Source organism: Crocodylus siamensis, chromosome 9 (assembly GCF_052110815.1).
Source record: "Crocodylus siamensis isolate JL-2025a chromosome 9, ASM5211081v1, whole genome shotgun sequence".
Lineage (NCBI taxonomy): Eukaryota > Metazoa > Chordata > Crocodylia > Crocodylidae > Crocodylus > Crocodylus siamensis.
Window position 1 is genome coordinate 44,223,945 of NC_143403.1, and position 22,497 is coordinate 44,246,441.

At 49.3% G+C, this 22,497-nt stretch overlaps 1 protein-coding gene across 1 annotated transcript in view; it reads left to right on the forward strand.

The window, feature by feature from the left end:
• The window catches only part of KCTD19 (potassium channel tetramerization domain containing 19), a 92,048-nt gene that overhangs the window by 66,314 nt on the left and 3,237 nt on the right, over positions 1–22,497 (forward strand). The window contains exons 10-14 of the mRNA XM_090063950.1: positions 3,501–3,643; positions 4,900–4,983; positions 14,612–14,714; positions 19,909–20,566; positions 21,488–21,676. Coding sequence (XP_089920076.1) covers positions 3,501–3,643; positions 4,900–4,983; positions 14,612–14,714; positions 19,909–20,566; positions 21,488–21,676 — 1,177 coding nt within the window. The remainder of the gene's footprint in view (positions 1–3,500; positions 3,644–4,899; positions 4,984–14,611; positions 14,715–19,908; positions 20,567–21,487; positions 21,677–22,497) is intronic.

Sequence of the window (22,497 nt, forward strand, 5' to 3'; positions counted from 1 at the left end):
GCACTGCATGTTTTCAGCATGGGCTCAACATTTGATACCTGGAGATTCCTGTGAGTGGCTCCGGCCCCTGGGTGACAGTGCAAGTAGCCCTGGGGCTGCAGAAAGGTGCGTGGCCCTGTGCAGAGCTTCAGTGAGCCAGGCTGGTCCCACAATGAGAGGCACAGGCCGCACTGACTCTGTGGTGATAGGGTGCCGCGCAGTGCTGTGGGGGAGCAGGCAGCAGCAGGGCCTAAGCACAGCAGGGGTGAGTTGTGGGCCCTGCAGAGGGGCTGTGGCCTCTGCAGGGGAGGAGGGGCTGGGACCCTGCGGGAGTGCAGTCCGTGTCCTGTGCGGGGGTGGGGCTGCACCCAGTGGGGGGCGGAGGACACACCCCTCCTGAGCAGCCCCCCTGACAGCCCCCCACACCTACTCACACACTGACCCACATCCCTCCCACTCCCCTTCCCACCCCACTCCTGCAAAATCCACATGCCCCCATCACATACCTATCATTTCATAGATTTCATAGACATTAGGGCTGGAAGGGACCTCAGGAGATCATCGAGTCCAGCCCCCTGCCCAAAGGGCAGGAAGTCAGCTGGGGTCATAGGATCCCAGCAAGATAAGCATCCAATTTACTCTTGAAGGTGTTCAATGTAGGTGCTTGAACCACCTCCGCTGGCAGACTGTTTCAGACCTTGGGGGCTTGGACAGTAAAGAAATTCTTCCTTATGTCCAGCCTGAAACGGTCTTGCAGGAGTTTGTGACCGTTCGACCTCGTCATCCCTTGGGGGCGCTCTGGTGAACAAACGTTCCCCCAGATCCTGGTGGTCACCCTTGATAAATTTATAGGTGGCCATCAGATCACCCCTGAGCCTATGCTTTTCCAGGCTAAAGAGTCCCATGTCTCTCAGCCTGTCATCGTAAGATCTGTTTTCCTGACCTCTGATCATGTGCGTGGCTCTCCTCTGGACTCTCTCAAGCTTTTCCACATCCTTTTTGAATTGTGAAGCCCAAAACTGGATGCAATACTCCAGCTGCGGCCTCACCAAGGCTGAGTACAAGGGGAGAATGACGTCCCGGGATTTGCTCAAGAAGCATCTATGGATGCAAACCAGCGTTTTGGTCGCTTTACTAGCCGCAGCATCGCATTGCAGGCTCATGTTCATCTTGTGGTCAATGATGACCCCCAAGTCTCTTTCTTCTGTAGTGCTAACCAAGGTAGCACTGCCGAGCCTATAAGGAAGCTGCAGGTTTTTCCTCCCAAGGTAGAGAACCTTGCATTTTTCGGTGTTAAACACCATGAGGTTCTCATCTGCCCATTTGCTGAGCTTGTCCAGGTCAGCCTGGATCACCCGCCTGTCCTCTGGCGTGGATGCTTTGCCCCAAAGTTTGGTGTCATCGGCGAACTTGGCCAGTCCACTCCTGACTCCAATGTCCACATCGTTAATGAAGATGTTGAACAGTATGGGTCCCAGGACAGAGCCTTGAGGGACCCCACTGGTCACAGGGCACCACAATGAGTGACTGCCATCAATAACAATCCTCTGGGTCCGACCATGGAGCCAATTTCCCAGCCAGCGGATCGTGGTGGAGCCAAGGCCACAACTGGCCAGTTTGGCCAAGAGGTGATCATGGGATACCAGATCAAAAGCTTTTTTGAAGTCAAGATATATGACATCACCCTCTTCTCCCTTGTCCAGGTGATAGGTCACCTGGTCATAGAAGGAAATGAGATTGGTCAAACAAGACCTACCCGCAACAAACCCATGCTGGCTATCCCTTAGAATGTTAGCTTGGGCCAGTCCCTCAAGGATGGCTTCCTTAATAAACTTTTCTAGGATCTTCCCCAGGATAGAAGTCAGGCTAATGGGCCTGTAGTTAGCCGGATCCACTCTCCTCCCTTTTTTGAATATCGGCACCACATTGGCCTTCTTCCAGTCTTCAGTCACTACACCAGAGCGCCAGGAGTTTTCAAAGATCCGTGCCAGGGGCTGGGCTATGACACTCGCCATCTCCTTGAGTAGCCTGGGGTGCAGATTGTCAGGGCCAGCTGACTTGAAGGTATCCAGCTTCTCAAGATGTTCCTTCACGAGGTCAGCATTTATGGAGGGTAGGGGGTCCCCCTCACCCAGATTTCCCTGTCCCATAGCAGGCATGGGCATCCCATGTGACTGATGAAAGACTGATGCAAAGTACATATTTAATAGGTTGGCTTTTTCCTGGGCGTCAGTTGTCAGTTGCCCCATCTGGTTTAGCAGGGGTCCAACATTGCCCTTGCTTTTCCTCCAGCTCATACAATAAGAAAACCAAAAGCAAGCATCAAAACATACAGAGATTTAGGATTAATTTTATTATAATGATAAAGACACTGGTAGGCTTCCGAATTGCCTTAACGTTGTAAATATAGCAATAAAACATAGCCCAACTGATCTCCCTCTCTCTCTCTCTCTCTCTGTCTCTCTGTATCTATATGTGTGTGTGTGTATATATAGTGGTCTTTTGTTCCAATTGTGGAAGAACATGGATTTGGGGGTATTTTAAAAAGTGAATTTTGGATGCTGCTTCAGCAGTCCATCTGACACAAGGGGTAGCATCCCCAGATACCAATTGGCCGGGCCCCAGAAGCTCCTGCCTATTTGTATCTTTTGGTGGACATTCACCCAATTAATGAATAGCTTCCACTGTTAACTTGTTCCAAGTTAACATGGGCCTTACAGCCCATCCAGCTAACTAACAGCCCCTACTGTGTGGGGCCAAAGAGTGAAAGATGCAACTAAATTTCTTGGGACAACAAAGGCCAAAACAGGGTGGGAGTATCATGTGGGTCAAAGGGTCAAAACATGAAAATAAGTGTTCCAGAGGGGGACACCGAGCAGAGCCCCCCAGGCTGCACCCACGGGTCCTCAAAGGCATCCAAGGACTTGGTGGATACCACTCACTGGTGGTCTGCCCAAAACCATGCACAGACGACTGAAAGGAACACAGACCTGCAGTCCCTGGGCACCTTCCTGGCCAGAGCCAGGGCAGGTTTTTATAGTGGTGGGACCAGCACAGGTGCTAGCCCCAGGCTCTAGCTCCCCCTGGCTGCAAATCCGGGAGGAGCTGGGCAGGGTTATTTTGCCCCAAGTGGCACAACTTGCCCCACGGTAAAGTGTATGCCTGGGCATGTGCACTGAGGCAAAAATCCCCAGCTCAAATTTGCTGCTCCTATTTGAATTGCTGCAAGAGCACATGCCTGCATGTGTGGACACGCCCCTGGAGGGTGAATGGCTTACATGTGGCACATTTTCTCAAAAGGCTCACCCCCACTAATCTAGGGGTTCCCACTAACAAGAAAAATTTCATAGTATGCTAACAATTTTCTTGAGATGTAGGTATGTGCAGCCTTGCATGGCTGAAAGGAGAAATGCTCTAATGTTTGATATGAAGGAATTTGGAAAGATAAGAGAGGAAATTTGCTATCAGGAAATGTTCACACTAGGATCCTCTTAAAGCCTAATATTTATTTATTTCTGTAGTGTCCACAGTTGCTGTCAAATGGCAAAAAAGTGTATTGGATTACATATGGCCAGAGCCTCCTAATCCACGGAGATGGACAAATATTTCGACATGTTCTCAACTTCATTAGACTTGGCGAGCTGTTTTTACCAGCTGAATTTAAGTAAGAAAAGACAATTCATGCACCTCCATAGTTTTTTTATGTAAGATATCTCTGGGGAAAGTACATACATGTCATTTAAGGCAGTGGCTCCCAACCTTTTTTTGCTATGACCCTAAATCTGGGTTGTGACTCCCGCCCATGCCACTGACTCACTCATGCCTGGCAGAGCCAGTGGAGCCCAGGCCAGGCCTGGATCACAGGGGGCAGTGGTGGCGAGAGCCATGCAAACTGTACACCAGGAAAGCCCTGCAGGCAGGAGGGGTGGAGCAAGGGGCGGACTCTCCGCAACCCTGATTTGGGTTGGGCCCTGAAGTTGGGAACCACTGATTTTATGTATAGTTTTTTTGATTGGCATAGTGATGCTAGCCTAAAGAATGAAAGCAAGACTCTTTCTTTAGTGCTTGTTAATACACATATTGTATTGTTGGAACAAGTCATCATTTTACTTTAGACCAGGCATTTGCAACCAAAATGGAGCAGTGGGCCATTTTAACAGAGCTAGCTCTGAAGGTGGGCTACCCTTTCCTACCTGGCCACTAGTACCACCACTGCTCCCCAGCCATGATGATCCCCTGCAAAAGTTTTGCATATGTACCCTACACTGAAGTCCCAGCTTTGTGATCTGATTGCTTGGTAGGTCAGGTCTGGCCCATGTGCTGTTGGCTGCCAACCCCTGCTCTAAATACCTTGTTTTGGTGAGTGACACCCATTGAGATAGTGCCTGTGGCTTAAGCCCTCAAAGAATGGGTTTACCTTAGTCATGCCTGTGTTCCTTCCTCCACCCTGTGGCTGAGGGTCAAAGTTTGCAGAAAAGCTATGCAGCCTTTCTTGCATATGGAAATAATTGCAGACAATTTTTAACAATAGATAACTAGGGATAAGGGTTTTAGATAGAGGGAAGAAGTTTTGGCTTGATTAGACCCAAAGTTTTATTGTTAACTTAAATGGATTCAGGCTTTCACTTTTCATTTTTTGGGTATCCAAATTAAGACACTGCCATGTCATCCCTGCCCCTTCTCCTGAAAACTCTAATCCTAATTGGTGAGTATTTTAAAAATACTGCTCTCTTTTTTCATGTGTTAAAGTGTTGCCGTGCCAATATCAAAAAGAAAAAATGACTTACCTAAGGAAAAGCACTTTTTCATTACCAGTTACTGCAAAGATGACCCTAAACAATTTCACAAATTGGCTATTATTTGTTGAAGATGACTATTGTATTTGACTGCATACTTCAGTTTATTTATAAAACTTTTCAGAGAATGGGCCCTATTTTGTCAAGAAGTAGAGGAATACAGAATCCCTTCTCTACTAGAGGCACTGTATCAGTGTGATGCATACAGGTAGGAAGTATGTTTGTCTGCATTTTATAGTATAATGTCTCTGCATTTGGTTTCAGCAGGTAGAAAGAAGGCTGAGGGGAGGAGAGAACAGATACATCAACTATGAGAATAAGAAGCATATATGGAAAAAATGGTGGGGCCTCAGAGGGACCTCAGTTAGTTCAGACAGACATCTAACTTTTGCAAAAACATTTCTTTTAGTTTGATAATGACAAGAAATATTAATATACAGGCTCTGGCTGGGTTGCCAATCTTGGCATTTCAAGGTCTAATATAATTGATTAAGCTCAGCCATGCTACTTAGCACCAATTCTAAACAGATGATAGTATTGATACATAAAGGGGAACACCCTGTAGCCCAGAGGGGAAGTGAAAGCAATTCTAAAGATGTTTCTAACAAAATCCATATATAACAAATGTAAAAAAGGAGAAAATTGTAGTAATAAATATAAATGAGAAGTTAGGAATTATAGAAAATAAGTAAGAGAAGCAGGAGGACAGAAAGAAAAACCGATGACCGAGGTAAGAAGTATCAGTGGGAGCATCTACATGAGACACTTAATGTGCAGTAGATGGATTGACTGTGCATTACAGCATCATGGCAAAAACTGTGCTATTATGCTAATGCACGGTAGTATTAGTCTACTGTGCATTAACTGTCACAAAAAAAGCACGCCACTGCTCTATCGCGCAGTAGGGCAGCCTACTGTGCATTTATTTTAGTAGTTCCTTTTGCAAGTGCTAAATCTAATGTGCAGTAGGTACTGTGCATTACTGAATGTTTAGACATGCCCAGCATATTAGGAATAAAAGGAATCTCTAAGCCACTGTGACAGGGGCTGTCTCGAGGCCAGTCCCATTGTTGGCCCACCCACCTGTCTAGTAGGGCTGTGCAAAATGGCTGTGTTTCGATTTGGTCATTTTGGAGGACAGTGATTCATTTTGATGTTTTAGATCACTGTCCTGTTTCATTTCGGCCAAATCTATGCTGGTCCCTGTCACGTGACCTGGCTCCACAAGGAGCAGAGATTTGGAGCTGCACAGGGCAGGCAGCAGCAGGGAGGAGACCCTGGTATGGATCTCTGCTCCCTGTGGAGCCAGGTTGCCTGGCAGGGATTCCCCAGCCCCTGGTTTGATTCCCCAGCTCCTGTTTCAAGTCCCCAGCTCTTCCCAGGGGGTGCGGGATCCCAGAGCTGTGCACCGGGTTTCAGCAGACTGCCACTGTAGGCTGGGGCCAGCGGCAGCACCAGTCTTCCCAGCATTTCTGCTGCTGCCCCCTGCCTGCACTGCCCTGCACCGCACCTGCACTGGATTACTTCCCTAATGTACTGCTTCTGCACTCCCTCACAGCTGCCTCTGATCCTGTGCTTTGTTTCCTACTTGCTGCCCTGCTGCTGAGTGCCTGGCTGGAGGACTGAGGGGCTCCTGGACTGAGCTTCAACAAATGAAGGCCCTCCGCTGCTCCAGCCATCTTTTTACACCTGCCTCAGCAGCTTCCCTTGTGTGTTTTGCCCTTGTGTGGTAAGTTCTGTGGTCCACACCCCCTGCCCTGGTGTTTGTTATGTGGCTGAGTAATCCAGCTTGAGTCTCCCTAGCCCTTGTGTGTCTGTTCCCCTCCCCTCACCTTCCCCAGGCATAGCCCACCTTGTTTCCTGTGGGGCTGTAGCTCATTGAGCTTCAGCCCCTTTCCCCTTCCCCCCACAGCCCCAGCCTGTCCCTATTGGATTCACCAGCCCTGCTGTATTTTTTGTTCTTCTTTATTGGTTTCCCTCTCCCTCATGTGAAATAATGGCAGGGCAGAAGCCTTCTGGGGGAGCAGATGCCCCCACAGAACTTCCTGCAGCCCCCACTATAGGGACAAATTGCAGCCATGCCCCTGAGTGGCCTCATGTCCCTACAACTCCCACCCTCCAGGGGCAGACAAGCCTGTAACTCCCACTGTGGGGGCAAGCAGGATTCTAATAGGAAACCAGCAGGGCCAAAGGGTCTCCCCTGGCAGGCCCCACCACCATCAGAGACCCAGGGCAAGGGCAGTGGGAAGGGCTCCTCCTCAACTGGGGGTGGGAAGGGCAAAGGCCCCGCCCCCAAGCCTAGACCACTGGCACCTGAAGGGACCAGGTGCGCTATGCCAGCCAGCACAGCCACTCAGCCTGTCCCTAGCTCTTGCCCCACTAAGCCAGCCCCCCAGTAGGGGAACCACAGCTATGCACAGGTGGCTGTGGGGCAACTTGTAGCCACAGGGCCTGGACCCTCCACCGCCGGCCCTTCCAGCTTGGGCAGCAGGGCCCCCTTTCTGGCACTCACCCACAGGCACGGGGTGAAGTGCAAACTACCTGAGTGGGTAAACCTGTACTTTGAGATCTGGGTACAGTCCCTGGCTCAGGTGGTGGGGGCCCCCAAGATCATAACAGTCTCCTGCTTTCATGGCAAGGGTTTTTTTTGCCTTGCTTTGGCGGCTGTCGCAGAAAAAGCAGTGGAGAAGGGGCTTGTGGTAGAGGAAAAATACGTCCCCCTCAAGCCCCTAGAAGAGCTGGGTACCAGAGTAGCTCCATCCCACCCTATATCTCTAGTTGGGCCCTGCTCCCCCAGCTCCAAACCCTGGGAAGGGTTATCTCCCTGGTGGTGGCCCTCTCATTGGGGTGCCAAGACGCCGGCCTCTGCCATGTGCGCTCATTCTGCTGCCAGGTCATGATTCAGCTGTCAGCAGGAGTAAGGCTGGAGGCCAAGGCATGCCTTATGATTCCTTTTCAGGGAGCCCTGGTGAGGGTGTTTTATATACTGGGAGACGTGGTTTTTCCAGTGCCATTCCCCAGGGCACTTACATCACAAGTGCCCCATGAGCCAGGTGGGGAGGACAGCTGCAGGTCCTACTGGTGCCCCTTCCCCGTCAGGCCCCCCTGGCACCCCAGCCACAATGCCTAGCCCCCCTCTGAGCTCGGGACCTGGGCCCCCAACCAAATTTGGATCCCAGGGAGGGAGGCAGCAGCTGAGGGGAGAGAGGGAATAGACCCCCCCAGCCAAGCCCCCACTGCAACTGCCCCACTCCCCCAACCCCTACCTTCTTCTGCTGGAGTTTGTCCACCCAAGAACCACCCCATGGCTGAATGGGTGCAGGTCCCTTCTGGGCGCAAAGCCAAATGGAAGGCCCAGACACAGCTGGAGCCCTCTGAAGTGGAGGACCCCCCTCCGCCTCCCAAGACCACCACATGGGGAAAAAGAGCAGCTCAGCTTCCAGAGGCCTCCCCTGATGCGCCCAACACCTCACCCCAAGAAAAGCTCAAATGGGTAATCCCAGTGGAGGAGGCTTTGGGGCTACTGGCCAGTCCCAAGCAAGAGCCCATGGAGGAGAACCCCCCACTCTGCTAGCCAGGACCTGCCCCCTGAGATCATGAGCACTGAGGCTGACCCAACGGTAGGTCTGGTAGCAAAGCCCTCCCCCTCCAATGATCTGGGGGCGGGGGGGGGAGCCCTGTGGTTCACCCTGGTGAGTCCTGAGGGGAAAGATCCTCTCTCCCAGGACCCCAAAGCAGACACCGATGCCACCCCAGTGCATGATGGGTCTCCTCCACCTCCCTCCCAGGAAAGCCTTGCCACTAGCCCACCCCAGAGGGGGCGAGGTGGGGTCCCCTGAATGACAGAGTTTGGGGTCTTAGTGGACTAGGGGGTTCAGACGTTGCCTAAGGAGCCTGCTGAGCCCCAGGACTGGGAGGAGGATGCCCAAGAACCAGCAGGCTCTGTGGAGCCTGTGGACCTCTTGATCCCTGAGGTCCCCAGGGGTGAGCTACTTGCATTTCTTGACTGTGAGTATACCTCGTGGTCTGCCAGCAAGGTGCAGCTCACCTTGTACTGCTGGAGAGATTTTGACAGCATCCTTGCCACTGCGAGGGCACTGGCGGGAGAAGGCAAGGGGCCCAAAATCTGCAACACCCAGATTTATAGGCAGGCTCACAGTTTCCTAGACACCCTCTATGCTTATGGGAGGATGCTGCATGAGCCAGTGTGCCCCACACCAATTGTTGAGGTGTGCGAGGCACCTGCCATACTGTTTACTTCATACCCCCAGCCATAAGATTGTTTAAGATCGCGACCCTCAACGTCCATGGCTGCAGGAAGGATCTCCAGAGATGCCAGGTGCTCTCCTTTCTTCATAAGGAGGGGTACCCCATGGTATTCTTGCAGGAGACCCTGAAAATTCCATCCAATGAACCTAACTGGAAACTCAAGTGGGGAGGCAGGGTCTTTTTTAGTCACCTTTTGGCCACCTCTTATAGGGTTGTTCTCCCCAGGCCTGCAACCAGAAGTTATCCAGGATGTTGAGGTAGTGCCTGCTGCACCTCAAGATCCAAGTGCAGGGGCTAGTCCTGAACTTTCTGAATGTGTATATCCCTGAGAAGGACCCAGAGTTGGCAGACTTCTTCCGCCAGGCAGCCACATACATCAACACCTTCAACCCTTGCGAGTGCCTGGTCCTTAGAGGGGACTTTAACGTAACCCTGGACCTGTGGGACTGGCCAAGCAGGGAGCAGAACCAGGCCACCATGGGCATCCTTGGGGAGAGCCTGATGGAGTACTCCCTGGTGGCCTCCGGTGTCTGGCCTACTCTCTTCAACAATCATCACCTTGTCTGGGCCCAGGCCATGCTGGGACCTGGGCATCCGGGTTGGTCTACTGGTATTCAGTGCCAATCTGCTAGAGGATGTGGGCTACAGGGAGGCCTTCTTGGAGTTCTGCCTGGTCTGGCAGCTGCAACGGGCAGCTTTCGCCTCAGCTCAGAGATGGTGGGATGTGGGGGAGGTGTGCACCTGGCTCTTTTGCCACAGCTCCAGCCAGGAGCACACCCAGCAGAGGGAGGTGGTCCAAGAGCATCTTGAGCAGGAAGCGCTGGAGCTGGAGAGGTGCCTGGTCACCAACCCTACCAACCCTTCCCTCTGTGGAGAGTGTCGGGAGAGGTGGGAAGAGCTTCGCGTTCTGGATGACCACTGTGCCCGCAGTGCATTTGTCCACTCGTGCTTTCAGCTCTTCTGGGAGATGGACCACGGCTCCCACTTCTTCTATGCCCTGGAGAGGAAGTGAGGGGTCAAGAAGTACATCACCTGCCTTCTGGTGGGCAATGGAACCCCCTTCACCGATCCAGGTGAGATGCACCAGTGCACGCGAGCCTTCTATGAAGAACTCTTCTCCCTGGATCTGACCAATACTGAAGCCTGTCGGACCTTGTGGGAGGGACTCCCGTAGGTCACCGTGGGTGACTGAGACTGGCTGGAGGCTCTTCTCACCCTGGCTGAGTTCTTCGTCACCCTTCACCTGATGCCTGGCAGCAAGGCACCGGGCATCGCCAGACTGACCATGGAGTTCTACCAGGCCTTCTGGGATGTCCTTGGCCTGGACTTTGCTGCAGTCTTGGCCAAATATGAAGGAAGTGGGGAGCTCCTCTTGTTGTGCTGGAGGGCCATGTTGATCCTCCTGCTGAAGAAAAGGGACCTCCGCAACCTGAGGAACTGGTGTCCTGTGTCCCTCTGCATGGACTAAAAGATGGCAGCAAAGGCCGTCTCACTGCATCTGTGGTCCTTGCTGGTGGATATGATCCATCCTGACCAGACGTACACGGTGCCTGGATGTTCCATCTTTGACAACCTGTACCTGGTTTGGGACCTCCTGGCATTGGCGCGCTGGGAGGGCCTGCCTTTTGCCCTCCTTTCCCTGGACCAGGAGAAGGCATTCAATAAGGTGGATCCTGGGTACTTCACAAACACACTGCAGGTCTTTGGCTTTGGGCCTTTTTTCATGCAGGCCGCACAGGTGCTTTGCACCTCTGCAGAGTGTTTGGTCAAGCTCAACTGGACCCTGACAACAGAGCCCATCCCGTTCAGGTGAGGGGTGTGTCAAGGCTGCCCGCTGTGAGGCTAGCTGTATACCTTGGCCTTGGAGCCCTTCCTTGTCCTCCTGCAGAGATGAGTGGCGTGGTTGGTCCTCTGGGAGCCAGCGGTGTGGTTGGTCCTATCAGCGTATGCTGTTGATGTGCTTATCACAGTCCAGGACTCAGGCAACCTGGCGTGGGTGGAGGCCTGCCAGGTGTTGTACTTGGCAGCCTTCTCTGCCCAGGTCAACTGGGTCAAAAGCTTTGGCCTGATGGGTGACAGGTGGCAGGTGGGCTCACTCCCCCATGCTCCATGGGATCTGCTGGAGTGCGGGCTCATTGCTCTACATGGGGGTCTACCTGTCCCCCATGAACTTCTCCCCACTGGAGAACTGGCGCCAGCTGGAGGCAAGAGTGGTGGAGCAACTCCAAGCATAGGTAGGGCTGCTACAGTTTCTCTCCCTGCATAGGAGAGTGCTGGTTTTGAACCAGCTGGTCCTGTGATACCAGAGCATAAACTTCCACACCCTGCCAGTGTCCCCCGAGGTTCTGGCCAGACTCCAGAAATGAGTGCTGGAGTTTTTCTGGCCAGGATGGCACTGGGTTGCTGCAGAAGTCCTGAGCCTTCCCTTGTGAGAGGGCGGCCAGGACCCGGTTTACCTGTGGAGCCAGGTCCTAACATTCAGTCTTCAGGCCTTGCAGTGACTGCTGTATGGTGTCAGTAGCCACGCAGCATGGGGCCACCTTCCTTCACCACTTCCAGGAGCTCCAGTATAACTGGCAGCTCCTCAGACTGTGGGACTTCCTGTAGGATGTGCGAGGACTACCAGAGTTTTACCAGGACCTCCTCTGGTTTCTGCCTCCTGCAATGTACCTGCAATGCCCACCCAAGGTGCCGACCTGCTTATTGAGCCCTCCTCTGGAACCTCCAGCTAGAGGTGCTGACAGCGCAGGCACCCTGGTTGCAACAGAAGCTGGTCCCATGGAGTGTACGGGGGAGTGTCACCCATATCGGAGACCTCCTGGACTACAATAGGCAGGTGTGGGTGGACCCCGCTATGCTGGCCTGATGCATAGGTTTACCCACGACTCATGCGACGTGCTGCCTAGTCCAGGTGGTGAAATTTGCCTTACCTCCTGAGCCTCTTGCCTTTGGTCAACCAGGTCCTGCGTGATGGCAGTCCCCACTTCCCTCCCTCCATGTCCTGCAGCCCACAGGATTTGTTGTGGGGCCAGCGCCTCACCAGGCCTTGCAGCAGTCCCCACTCCACCACCTGAGCCAACTGGAGGACATCAAACCAGTCCGCTTCTCAATCATCCATCGCCACCACCTCTACAAACTCGTGCGCTGCATGATCCACCATGCTGCCCTTGCGTCCCATCCAGACACCAAGTGGCAGGACCTGCTCGGTGAGAGCGTAGCTGGGGTGCCCCAGTGGCTGAGCCTGTTCTCCACCTTCATCTCACGAGTCACTGGGGACCTTAGCTGGCAGTTCCTCCATGGAGCCGTTGCCATGAGCATGTATATGGCAAGCTTCACAGACACCCTGGGCTCCTGCCCCTTCTGCAGGTATAGGGAGACCCTGATGCACATGACACTCAAATGTGCCAGGCTGCAGCCTCTCCAACTGCACCTCCAGAACCTCTTCCTGAGTTTTTCGTTGAACTTCACTCCCCACCTTTTTATGTTTGGGCACCCCATCTGCAGCCTCATCCAGTATCTATGAAACTAGGTTTCATACCTATGAAACTGGAGCCTCATCAAGTACCTATGAAACCAGGACCTCCTGGTCAACGTCCTCCTGGCCCTGGCATAGTGGGCTCTGTACATGACCAGGAAGGAGGCTGTGGCCAGGAAGGTGCCCAGGGACTGTGAGGCCACATTCCGCTTATATGTCTTTGCATGTTTCCAGGCAAAGCACCAGTGGACGGTGTTCACCAGCTCCTTGGATGCCGCTGAGGACCAGTGGGCGTGGCCTAGGAGGCTTTGCTCGGTGTCCCCCTCAGGTGCACTTATTTTCACGTTTTGAACCTTTGACCAACATGACACTCCTATCCTGTTTTTGATTTAGTTCTCCCAAGAATTTAGTTGTACCACTCATTCAGTAGCCCCACAAGGGGCTACTAGTTAGCCAGGTAATTGAGTGTACAGATAGTCAAGAGCTTCTGAGGACTGGCCACTTGGTATCTGGAGACACTACCCCTTGTGCCAGCTGGACTCCTGAAGCAGCCCTAACTTGGAGTGGCCCCTGCACCCTCTATCCACTGCAGCAGTCTGGCAGTGGGGGCTGCCGCCTGGCTGTGACTTGCTACTGGCGACAACATCCACACCCTTGGACCTGCAGCCCCAAGGCTGCTCCCCTGCGAGACCTGGATGGGGTGCCCCCGCTCTGCCATCTAGGCAGCTATTGCCCAGAAGATGTGCCCGCTTTGAACTATTAAAGCGTGTCCTCTTGGCCCAAATAGCCAAGAGGTCAGCAACCTTGTCTGCCATCCAGCTGGGTCCCCAGCACTGGCCCTGGATAGGCTCCTCTGCATAGGTCTCTCCACTTGTCTCACCAGCAGAGATCCTGTTGTTCCCTGTTTATGAATGGCAAATTCTCTGATAAGAAACCTAAATCCTCTCATTAAAATACTCCAAATAGTGTTCTTCTGCTATTAAAATGAAATGCCACTATATAGTTTCATAGTTTGTAGGGTCAGAAGGGACCTGACCAGATCATCAAGTCTGACTCCCTGTCAGACCGACCTGGTGGCCTTCTATGACCAGGTCACAAAATCGACACCTACACAGTCAAATGGGTCACTAACTGGCTGGAGGGCCAGGGGCCAGGGCAATGCATAGAGAGGGCAATGGTTTATTGATATATTTGGGCAACGTTAGGCAATATTTTATTGATATATTTACAAGTGTAAAGCAATTTGGAGGGGAGGGTGGGGGAATTTGTGGGTGGGGATGGGGTTTGGGGGGGTATGGGGCTTATGCAAAGGTTTGGAGTTTGTGGCTGGGTATGTGGGTGAGGGGTTTGTGGGGATGGCTTGGAGATGTGGGTGTTGTATGTGGATTGTGGGGGAACTGTGGGTGTGGGGGCTGCTCAGGAGGGGTGGGTCCCCTGCCCCCTCACAGGGTACAGCCCCCCCCCGCCAAACAGCACAAATACTGCCTCCACTGCAGGGCCCACAGCTTCCCCCAACAGGGCACATGCCTCCTCACAGGGCCCTTGTGCCCCATGCAGGGCCGTCAGGGCCCCAGACCCCCTGCTGAGCTCACAACTCAATTCTGCAGCAGCAGCAACCATGGGGTGCTCAGGGCACACTGCAGCTAGAGCCCCCGGCAGTGCAGCTTGGCCCCAATTGCCTCAGAGCCGGTGTCACTTGTGCCACCTGTCGCGGGACTGGTGCAGCTCAGTGCGGCACCACACCGGGCCATGCAGCTTCAGTCAGCACTGACGCCCCTTGGGATGTCACCCGTGGGCCGGCACTGTTTGTATGCCTCCTGTGTAGCTGTTAAATAAGATTTAAGAAATCTTTGACACAAGTAGACATTTTCAATTTTGTTTGTCTGTCACCAATATTTATTATTGGTATAATTTGGATTCTTGTATAATTAAAAATCATATATAAATCATATAAAAATTATTAGAATGCACATGTAACCTTCTGATGACTAGAGGCCTGGGAGCTCCTGATCCCAGGTTGACATGGGTACTGTCTTTGGAAAATGTTTCCCAGTGTTTACAAATAATAAAACTTTAAAATATTCATTTGCAGATTATGGAAAAAACATGAAATTCCCAGTGAAGCTTTTCCATTTAAAAGATTAGATATTGTAACTTGGGATAAGGAGCATGAGTTAAGCAAAGACCCAAAAGAAGTAAGTCATGTTTTTCTGGAATACATTTCACTAATGAACTTTAAAAATCAAGTCAGATAAGAAAGGTGCCAACATTAACTTGTTCTGAATAAGCTTAGGATAGGGACATTTGTTATGCTCAGTGAAAATTACCCACAAAACTAAGAGTCCTGCAAACCTCTCTATGACAGGGCCTCCTCATTCCACAAGTGCAGGAGTATTCAAGAATCTACTTGCATCACGATGCCAACAAAAAATTCACTGAGAATGATGCAAAAGGCAAGGAATTTTTTAAGGAGTTTATATCTTTTACTGGACCAATTGCATAATGGGGAGATTTTAGACAGGCATAAAGGAAGAGCAACTTTTGTTTGAAATCTTATCTAAAAGTCACTCCTTGCCATGCAGCTGGTCCAGTAAAAGATATAACCCCTCAAAATATCCTTGCCTCTCACACATTTCCTGGACCATAATGGCTACGATATCATTCCAACACTACCACTACAAATAATGTCTATATATTTTAAATATAAAACTACAGGTTTTTTAATAATAACAGAGAGTAAGATGATAGGCCTTTTGCTTAACTTCTGTAAACATATAGAAGGAACCCCTGCACAATACGAAAAATAAAATCTCGGTCATTTTCAGTTAATTATTGCAGTTTTAGGTAGTTCAAGTGTTTTGAACTGAAATGTTGCAGTGTTTGAGTTCCCAGTCCAGGTCTTGCTTCAGTTATAGTGATCAAGTTTGATGCAGAGTTGTCTAAGGGGCATTGGGTAAGGCTATTCCCTATGTCTTTGTTTTACATCTTGAAACCATAAAAACAGGCATATTTCAGGCTTCCTCTGTAAGGAAGGCATTAGGATCCCGATCCCTACATCCAGCCTGTGGACAGAGTGCCCATTCTCTCAGCTTGCCATTGTGCTTGATCAAGGTGAACCTTTACAACACTTTTTGCAGCACAAGCTTCACCTGACAGCTGTAAAATATTTAGATATTCCCACCCTCTCATACAGTGATTTTTTTCTCAGAGGGATGTTTAATATTTTTCCAGTACCCATGGAATGTCCCCCAGCATTGGATCTCAGCTTAGTGCTAACAAAGTTAATGTAGCCTTAGCAAGAATGCTCTTGTGTTCCCACCATCATTGCAGATGTCCTTTTTAACTGCAACTACATCTTTGAGTTGCATGCTTTGCTATCTGATCTCACTCCCACTGTATTTCTCAGGGCCAAAGATGTCTTACATCATTATATAAACAAGTTAGATAAAAATCATGTATAAGTTGCATCCAAATTCTACAACTTATTTTGTTTTCTTTACAAAAACCTAATTTTCTCCTGGGCAAAGCTGGCCCTCATGCACAACATATTAAGGGGACTTGGCATTTTTTTAAGCAGAAATGTAGTACTGGGTATTTAGGAAATTACCTGCAGTTTTTGTGGTCTTTTTAGAGGTTCAGTGTAAAAGATATATATTCTTAATGCCTTTCAGGGTAGATTAAATGTGCAGTGAAACATAGATTCATACATTGTTAGGGGCTGGAAGGGACCTCGCAAGACCATCGGGTCCAGCCCCTCTGCACTAGGCAGGAAGACAACTGGGGGTCAGGTGAGCCCAGTGAGGTGACCATCCAGTCCCCTCTTGAAGATTTCCAGGGTAGGTGATTGCACCACTTCTGGAGGGAGTTTATTCCACAATCTGGACACCCTGACTGAAGGAGTTTTTCCTAGAATTGAGCCTGAAGAGGTCTTCCAAGAGTTTGTATCCATTATACCTGGTCTTCCCCATGGGTGCCCAGTTGTTCCCCGAGCTTTTCATGTATTCCCCTGATGTAGTGGTAAGCTGCTACCAAGTCCCCTCTCAGCCTTCTCTTGTTTGGGCTGGAGAGGCCCAAGTCCCTCAGTCTCTCCTTGTATAGTCTGCCTTGTAAGTCTCTGGTCATATGGGTGGCTCTTCTCTGGACCCTCTCAAGTTTTTTCCACATCCTTGTTGAAGTGTGCCCAGAACTGGATGCAGTACTCCATCTGTGATCTCACTAGTGCTGAGTACAGTGGAAGAATCACTTCCTTGGTTTTACATGAGATGCATCAATTGATGCACGCCAGAGTGTTGTTTGCCCTGCTGGCTACAGCATCGCATTGACAGCTCATGTTCATGCAATGGTCAACTATTGCCCCTAGGTCCCTTTTGGCTGTGGTGCAAGTCAAATTGTCGCCACTGAGCCTGTAGGTATGATGGGGATTATTTGCCCCCAGATGGAGCACTTTACACTTCTCAGCGTTGAACTTCATCTGGTTCTGATTCGCCCACCTCTCCAGTCTGTCAAGGTCTACCTGTGCCTGCAGCCTATCTGCAGGCATGACCACACTCCCCCATAACTTGATGTTGTCCACAAACTTGGCCAGTGAGCTCTTCACCCACACTTTCAAATCATTGATAAAGATGTTGAAAAGCACTGGACCAAGCACGGACCCTGGAGGGATACCACTGGCCATTTCTTGCCAGGATGATACAAATCCATTCATAAGAACTCTCTGGATCCTACCTCGCAGCCAGTTTCCCATCCACTGAACCATTGAGCAGTTAAGCCCACAATCTTCCAATTTTCTCATGAGGATATCATGGGATACTAGATCAAAGGCCTTTTGGAAGTCTAGGTATATAATGTCAACCTCCTCTCCCATGTCCAGATTGCGAGATACCTGGTCATAGAAGGAGATGAGATTGGTAAAACAGGACCTGCCTGTGACAAAGCCATGCTGGCTGTTGTTCAGAATCCTACCCTCTATGAGTGAGTTGCACATAAGACTCCTTGAGTTTTTCTAGGATTTTTCCTGGGGTAGAAATTAGGTTGATTGGCCTATAGTTGCCCGGGTCCTCCCTCTTCCCCTTCTTGATGATGGGCACCATGTTGGCCCTCTTCCAATCCTCAGGGATCTCCCTTGAGCACCACGATTTTTAAAAAAGATTTGCCAGGGGTCTGCAATGACTTCAGTCAGCTCCTTCAACACTCTTGGGTGAAGTTCATCTGGTCCTGCTAACTTATAAATGTCTAGCTTTTCCAGTTACACACCAGCTTAGCATCAACAGTTGGAAGGCTGTCATTCCCACCATGCCCCATATGAACCTTATCTTGCATGTTCTTCCCCTTGGTCCAGTGAAAAACTGGAGCAAAGTGGGCATTCAGGAGTTTGGTTTTCTACTGGGTGTTGGTTACCAGCTGTCCAGAGGTGTTCAGCAGGGGCCCCGCACTCCCATTTGTTTTCCTTCTGTTTCCTACATACCTGAAGGACTTCTTATTATCGTTGACTCCTGTTGCTACCTTGAATTCAGTCACCGCTTTAGCTTTCTTAATCTTCTCCCTACATAAGTGGACCATTGTCATATAGTCCTCCTTAAGGACTGTTCCTAGTTTCCATTGTGTATATGCCTCTTTCTTCTTTTTTGAGAGGACCTTATGTTATTCCATTTGAGAGGACTTCATGTTATCCCTTAGTGAGTCTAGCAGTAACCAAGGGTCATAGAACTCCCTCCTATTAATGCTCAGGTTGCATTGATGCTCTGCTTCTGTTAACATATCTACGTATGTCCACATAACTTATCTGCTCCTTTGATTTATTAAAGTTTGATGCTTTTTAAGTAAAGGCAATCCTGCATCCTTCTTTGATTCAAACTTCTCAGCTTGCCTTCCTGAGGTTGTACTGCTGGCTAGAACCAGCAAGAGCATGCAAGACCACTTGAGAATAGAGAGCTTCAGTTACCACAGTAACTAGGATTTGTTTTAATGGTATCCCATCCACACTAGTCCAACTTCTGCTGGGATTTTGTGAAGGAACTGATTTGGATCCAGATTACATAACTCCTTGGCCCTGGATATTCAAGGCCATGAAGTGTTGTTGATCATTCCACAGAGCAGTGAAGCACTTCAAAAGAGAGACTAGGCCTTGAGGGCATTTTTACATATGCAAGTGCTATGAGGCTTGCAGTTGTATAAACAGCAAAATGTGCTGCAGCACTGAGAAAATGGAAGTGGCGTGCTTTTGAACATCGGAGGTGCTTTAATTCAAAAGTGCACCACTGCCATTTTCTGTGCGCTGACACACATTTTGGCACTTATACAATTGCATGTGGCACATCACAGTTCGCCTCAGCTCATGTGCGAAGCAGATTCGATTAATCGAGTCTGCTCCAAAGTGGCAGATCTCCAGTGCGTCACGCAACAAAAAGTATATGTATAAATGCCCTAAGATGTTTATCTCAGCACTGGTGAGGCTGGGTTCTAAATGCATGCGGATCAGTGCCACCAGCAAGTTTCACTGTATGATCCCTACTAGGTCTAGACCAGCGCTTTTCAACCTGTGGTCCGCAGATCCCTGGGTGTCTGCAGACTATGTCTAACGGATCCATTAAAGATGACTATGATAAATCAAAAGTATGTGAATACTAATACTTACAATTCAAAGGGGTCTGCACCTCCATTCAAAATTTCCAAAGTGGTCCGCAAATGAAAAAAAGTCAAAAATCACTTCTGGACAGATAGGATGCATTCTCACGAGCAGGAATGTCTTTTTCCCTGCAGTCAAGTAACAGCAGCACACTTTGTGCCGCTGTTACTTGTCCCGGGGACTGCCCATGCCATGTGCACTCTGACGCATGGTGGGCTAGCCTGAGCTGGGTAGGGGAGGCTAGGGCCAGCAACTGTGCTCACCCCAGCAGCCTTACCTTTGGTCCTGGGGGCCTTGGAGAGCTGCAGCCATGGCTCTTCTGCAGGACGGAGCCTGGCCAGCAGCTGCAGTTTGGCTCCAGTTGGCCAGGCTCCAGTTTTGAGTGGCATGTGCTGCCACAATGTGTGCTGTCCCACTTTTTTTGGCATGGTTTTTTTTTTATCCTGGCATCTCCTGGGCTAAAGAAAACACCCTGTGCTGCAAAGTAGCAGCACAGGAAATGCTTGCATGTGCATTGTGTGGTACTGCAGATGGGTCTGCAGTGTCACTCATCTGGACACACCAATAGGTACTCAGAATTACCAGTATCCAATTTCCACTAACTAAAAGACACCTTGGGTACTTCATCTTTATGCTATTTTATTCAGAAAATAGCCTAACCCAGCTAATGGTAATATAGGAATTTTTAGGGAAGGCCAAACTTTGCCTTCATTTGGTATCATCATGAAGAATAATTTTAAAACAACTTTTCACATCATTTTTAGGAACATTCATATACTGCTGTGGATTTCAGTAAATGCTATGGAAATACTTGGAATAAAATAAAAGACTTGAAAGAAAAGCAGGACAAGAAAGGAGAAAATGACATGTATGCCAGAATAATCTCACAGATGAGAGGGACAAAGCGAAGATTTAAGCCTGCAGGGCATCATCAGTCTACAGACAATCAAGTGAATTCCAGCTATTGTAACCATTCAGGGAGTCCTCCAAGGAAGAAGGGCATAAGAAGCAAATTGAAAAAGAAATCCAAAAGTAAAGACTCAGCCACCCCCATTAAGAAACTAATATCCCTGGTCAAGGAATGGGACACAGTGAACTCCAAAAGGTGTGAATGCCAGCATATGAAACTAGCCTATGAGAATCTTACAGAGAGCACATTTCAGTGCAAAGCCTTTGAAAATGAGGGCTACACTAATGAGCTTGCTGTTCATTCTCCTGACAGAAGAGGTCATGCAGTACAGAAAAATGATCAAACCATGCCAGATGCATTTGGTGCCGAAGAAAAACATTTAGAACAACACACATTCAAACAAATTATGCTGGGTACCTCAGCCACTGAAAAACCCAGATACAGCACTATAGAAGAGCCTTACTCAACAGAAACAACAGCCACATGGAGAGGCCAGGAACAAATACAAGCAGGTAAGAGGTTGTCTTGGGCTTGTCACTTCCAAAGTGACAGGAGAGATTAACCAGTGAGCGTGTTCATCAAATGGAACTAGACCAAACATATGAGACTGCATGGGGAAGATGAGAAGTGGAGAGAGAGAAGGAATCATTGAAGTCAGAGAAGGAGAAGTCATTGGAGGAAAAGAAATGACTGAGGTCTGAGAGAGAAAGGGTTTTAAAGATGAGGTGAAGTAAGGGTAATGGGAAAACTGATGTAAAGAGAAGCTGGTGAAGGGACTCAAGGAAGTGATAGGCAATGTAATTAGAGAGGTGGGAGAGAGAAGTATTATGTCAGCAGCACTTAACTAGCAATATCAGCTTGTACTGGGGAATCCTTCCTACTGAGTCAAATTCAACACTGGTGCAACTCCATTCATTTCAGTGACTTTACAAGAGAAATTAATTTAGTTTACCCAGATAAACCAATCTGCAGTTGTTTATATTCCTGCTCCTCCTCCATAACTGACACTCAACCAATTCTGATCACAATTACAGTGGCAATGTCTAGAACAACTCTGTGCAAGTTAATAATTACTCCACATTAACACTTCCATAACTGAGACCAGAATCTTGTTTGCAGTGTGTAAATGACCCATTTCTCAGATTCTTCAGATGTCTGCAGCAAATTCTTGTGCCTAGGAAGAGATGGACACATTTAGTTTAATAATGCTTGGTGACGACTCTGTGCAAATATTGGCCTTCTGTCTGGAAACTAGTACATACTCCTTACTTGCCATGCAAATGCAAAATAATAGTAGTAATAAAGCAGAGCTAGGAATATGATTATCAGGATGGAAGTATTGTGACCCGCATCTTATGTTTGTTGATGTATTAATCCTATGCATATTTTTTCAGGTTTTATTCTGAAATAAGTCTATGTATTTTTAATTCCAGAAACTGTAAACGATGAATCGAATGCTGTAACCAAAGAATTTAATAATGTAGGTTTGATTCTTAAAGTTGAACATCTTCCCATTGTAAGCAGTGATGGCTCTTGTGCATACAATGAAGAGAGTCTTATTTATAGCACACAGCTTGATGGCAGCAAACTGGCTAACAGAAGTGCTCATGCATTATGTCAAGGTACATGTTACACTGTATAATGCTTAGGTATGGTAGCTGTTTGCTTTCAAATATTGTTATAAAGCCACTGACAGTGAAAACAAATGATTTGGACAACATTTACTCTTCTACATTGAGGAGCTAAGTGCCAGCAAAAAGACACAAGTGATACAGCCCTTCGAGCATGCATGTGTAAGAGCATGCATTTCCCACGGACAAATAGCGGCACATATTTGTGCAGCTGCTATTTGTCCCCAGGCATGCTGCTGCACTTGTGCTCCAACACATGACAAAAAGACCTAGGTGGGGTAGGGGAGGTTGGGGCCAGCATGTATCTGGCCCCAACAGCCTTACCTGGAGTCCTAGGGGCCTCCTGGGGCAGCAACGGTGCCAAGCCAGCCACTCAGAGCCTGGCTGGCAGCCAGAGTATGGCTCCAGCCTGTTAAACTCCAGTTTCTGGTGGTGCATGCTACTGCTGCATTGTGCCACGCTGCTTTTTTTGGTGGCATTTTTTTTGACACTGGGATCTCCTGGTGTCAAAAAAACCCTGTTGTGCTTCAAGTTAGCAGCATGGAGCACAGGTGCACATGCACTACATGCAGTTTGCAGCATCTCAGATGTCTTTGAGGTGCTGCAGACCACACATGAGTGCTCATGGGGACATGCCCAAGGGTCTTATCCCAACTGCCACTTTCAGTTGCTCAGTCAAAAATGTAGATCCTCAACCACTTGCTCAGCTCTTGCCTACCCATGCATTGCATAGGGAGCCTGGATGCCTAACTTGGCACTGAATGTTCCATTGTGTAGGCAACAGGTTGAGCATTACACTGCTGAACCTAAAT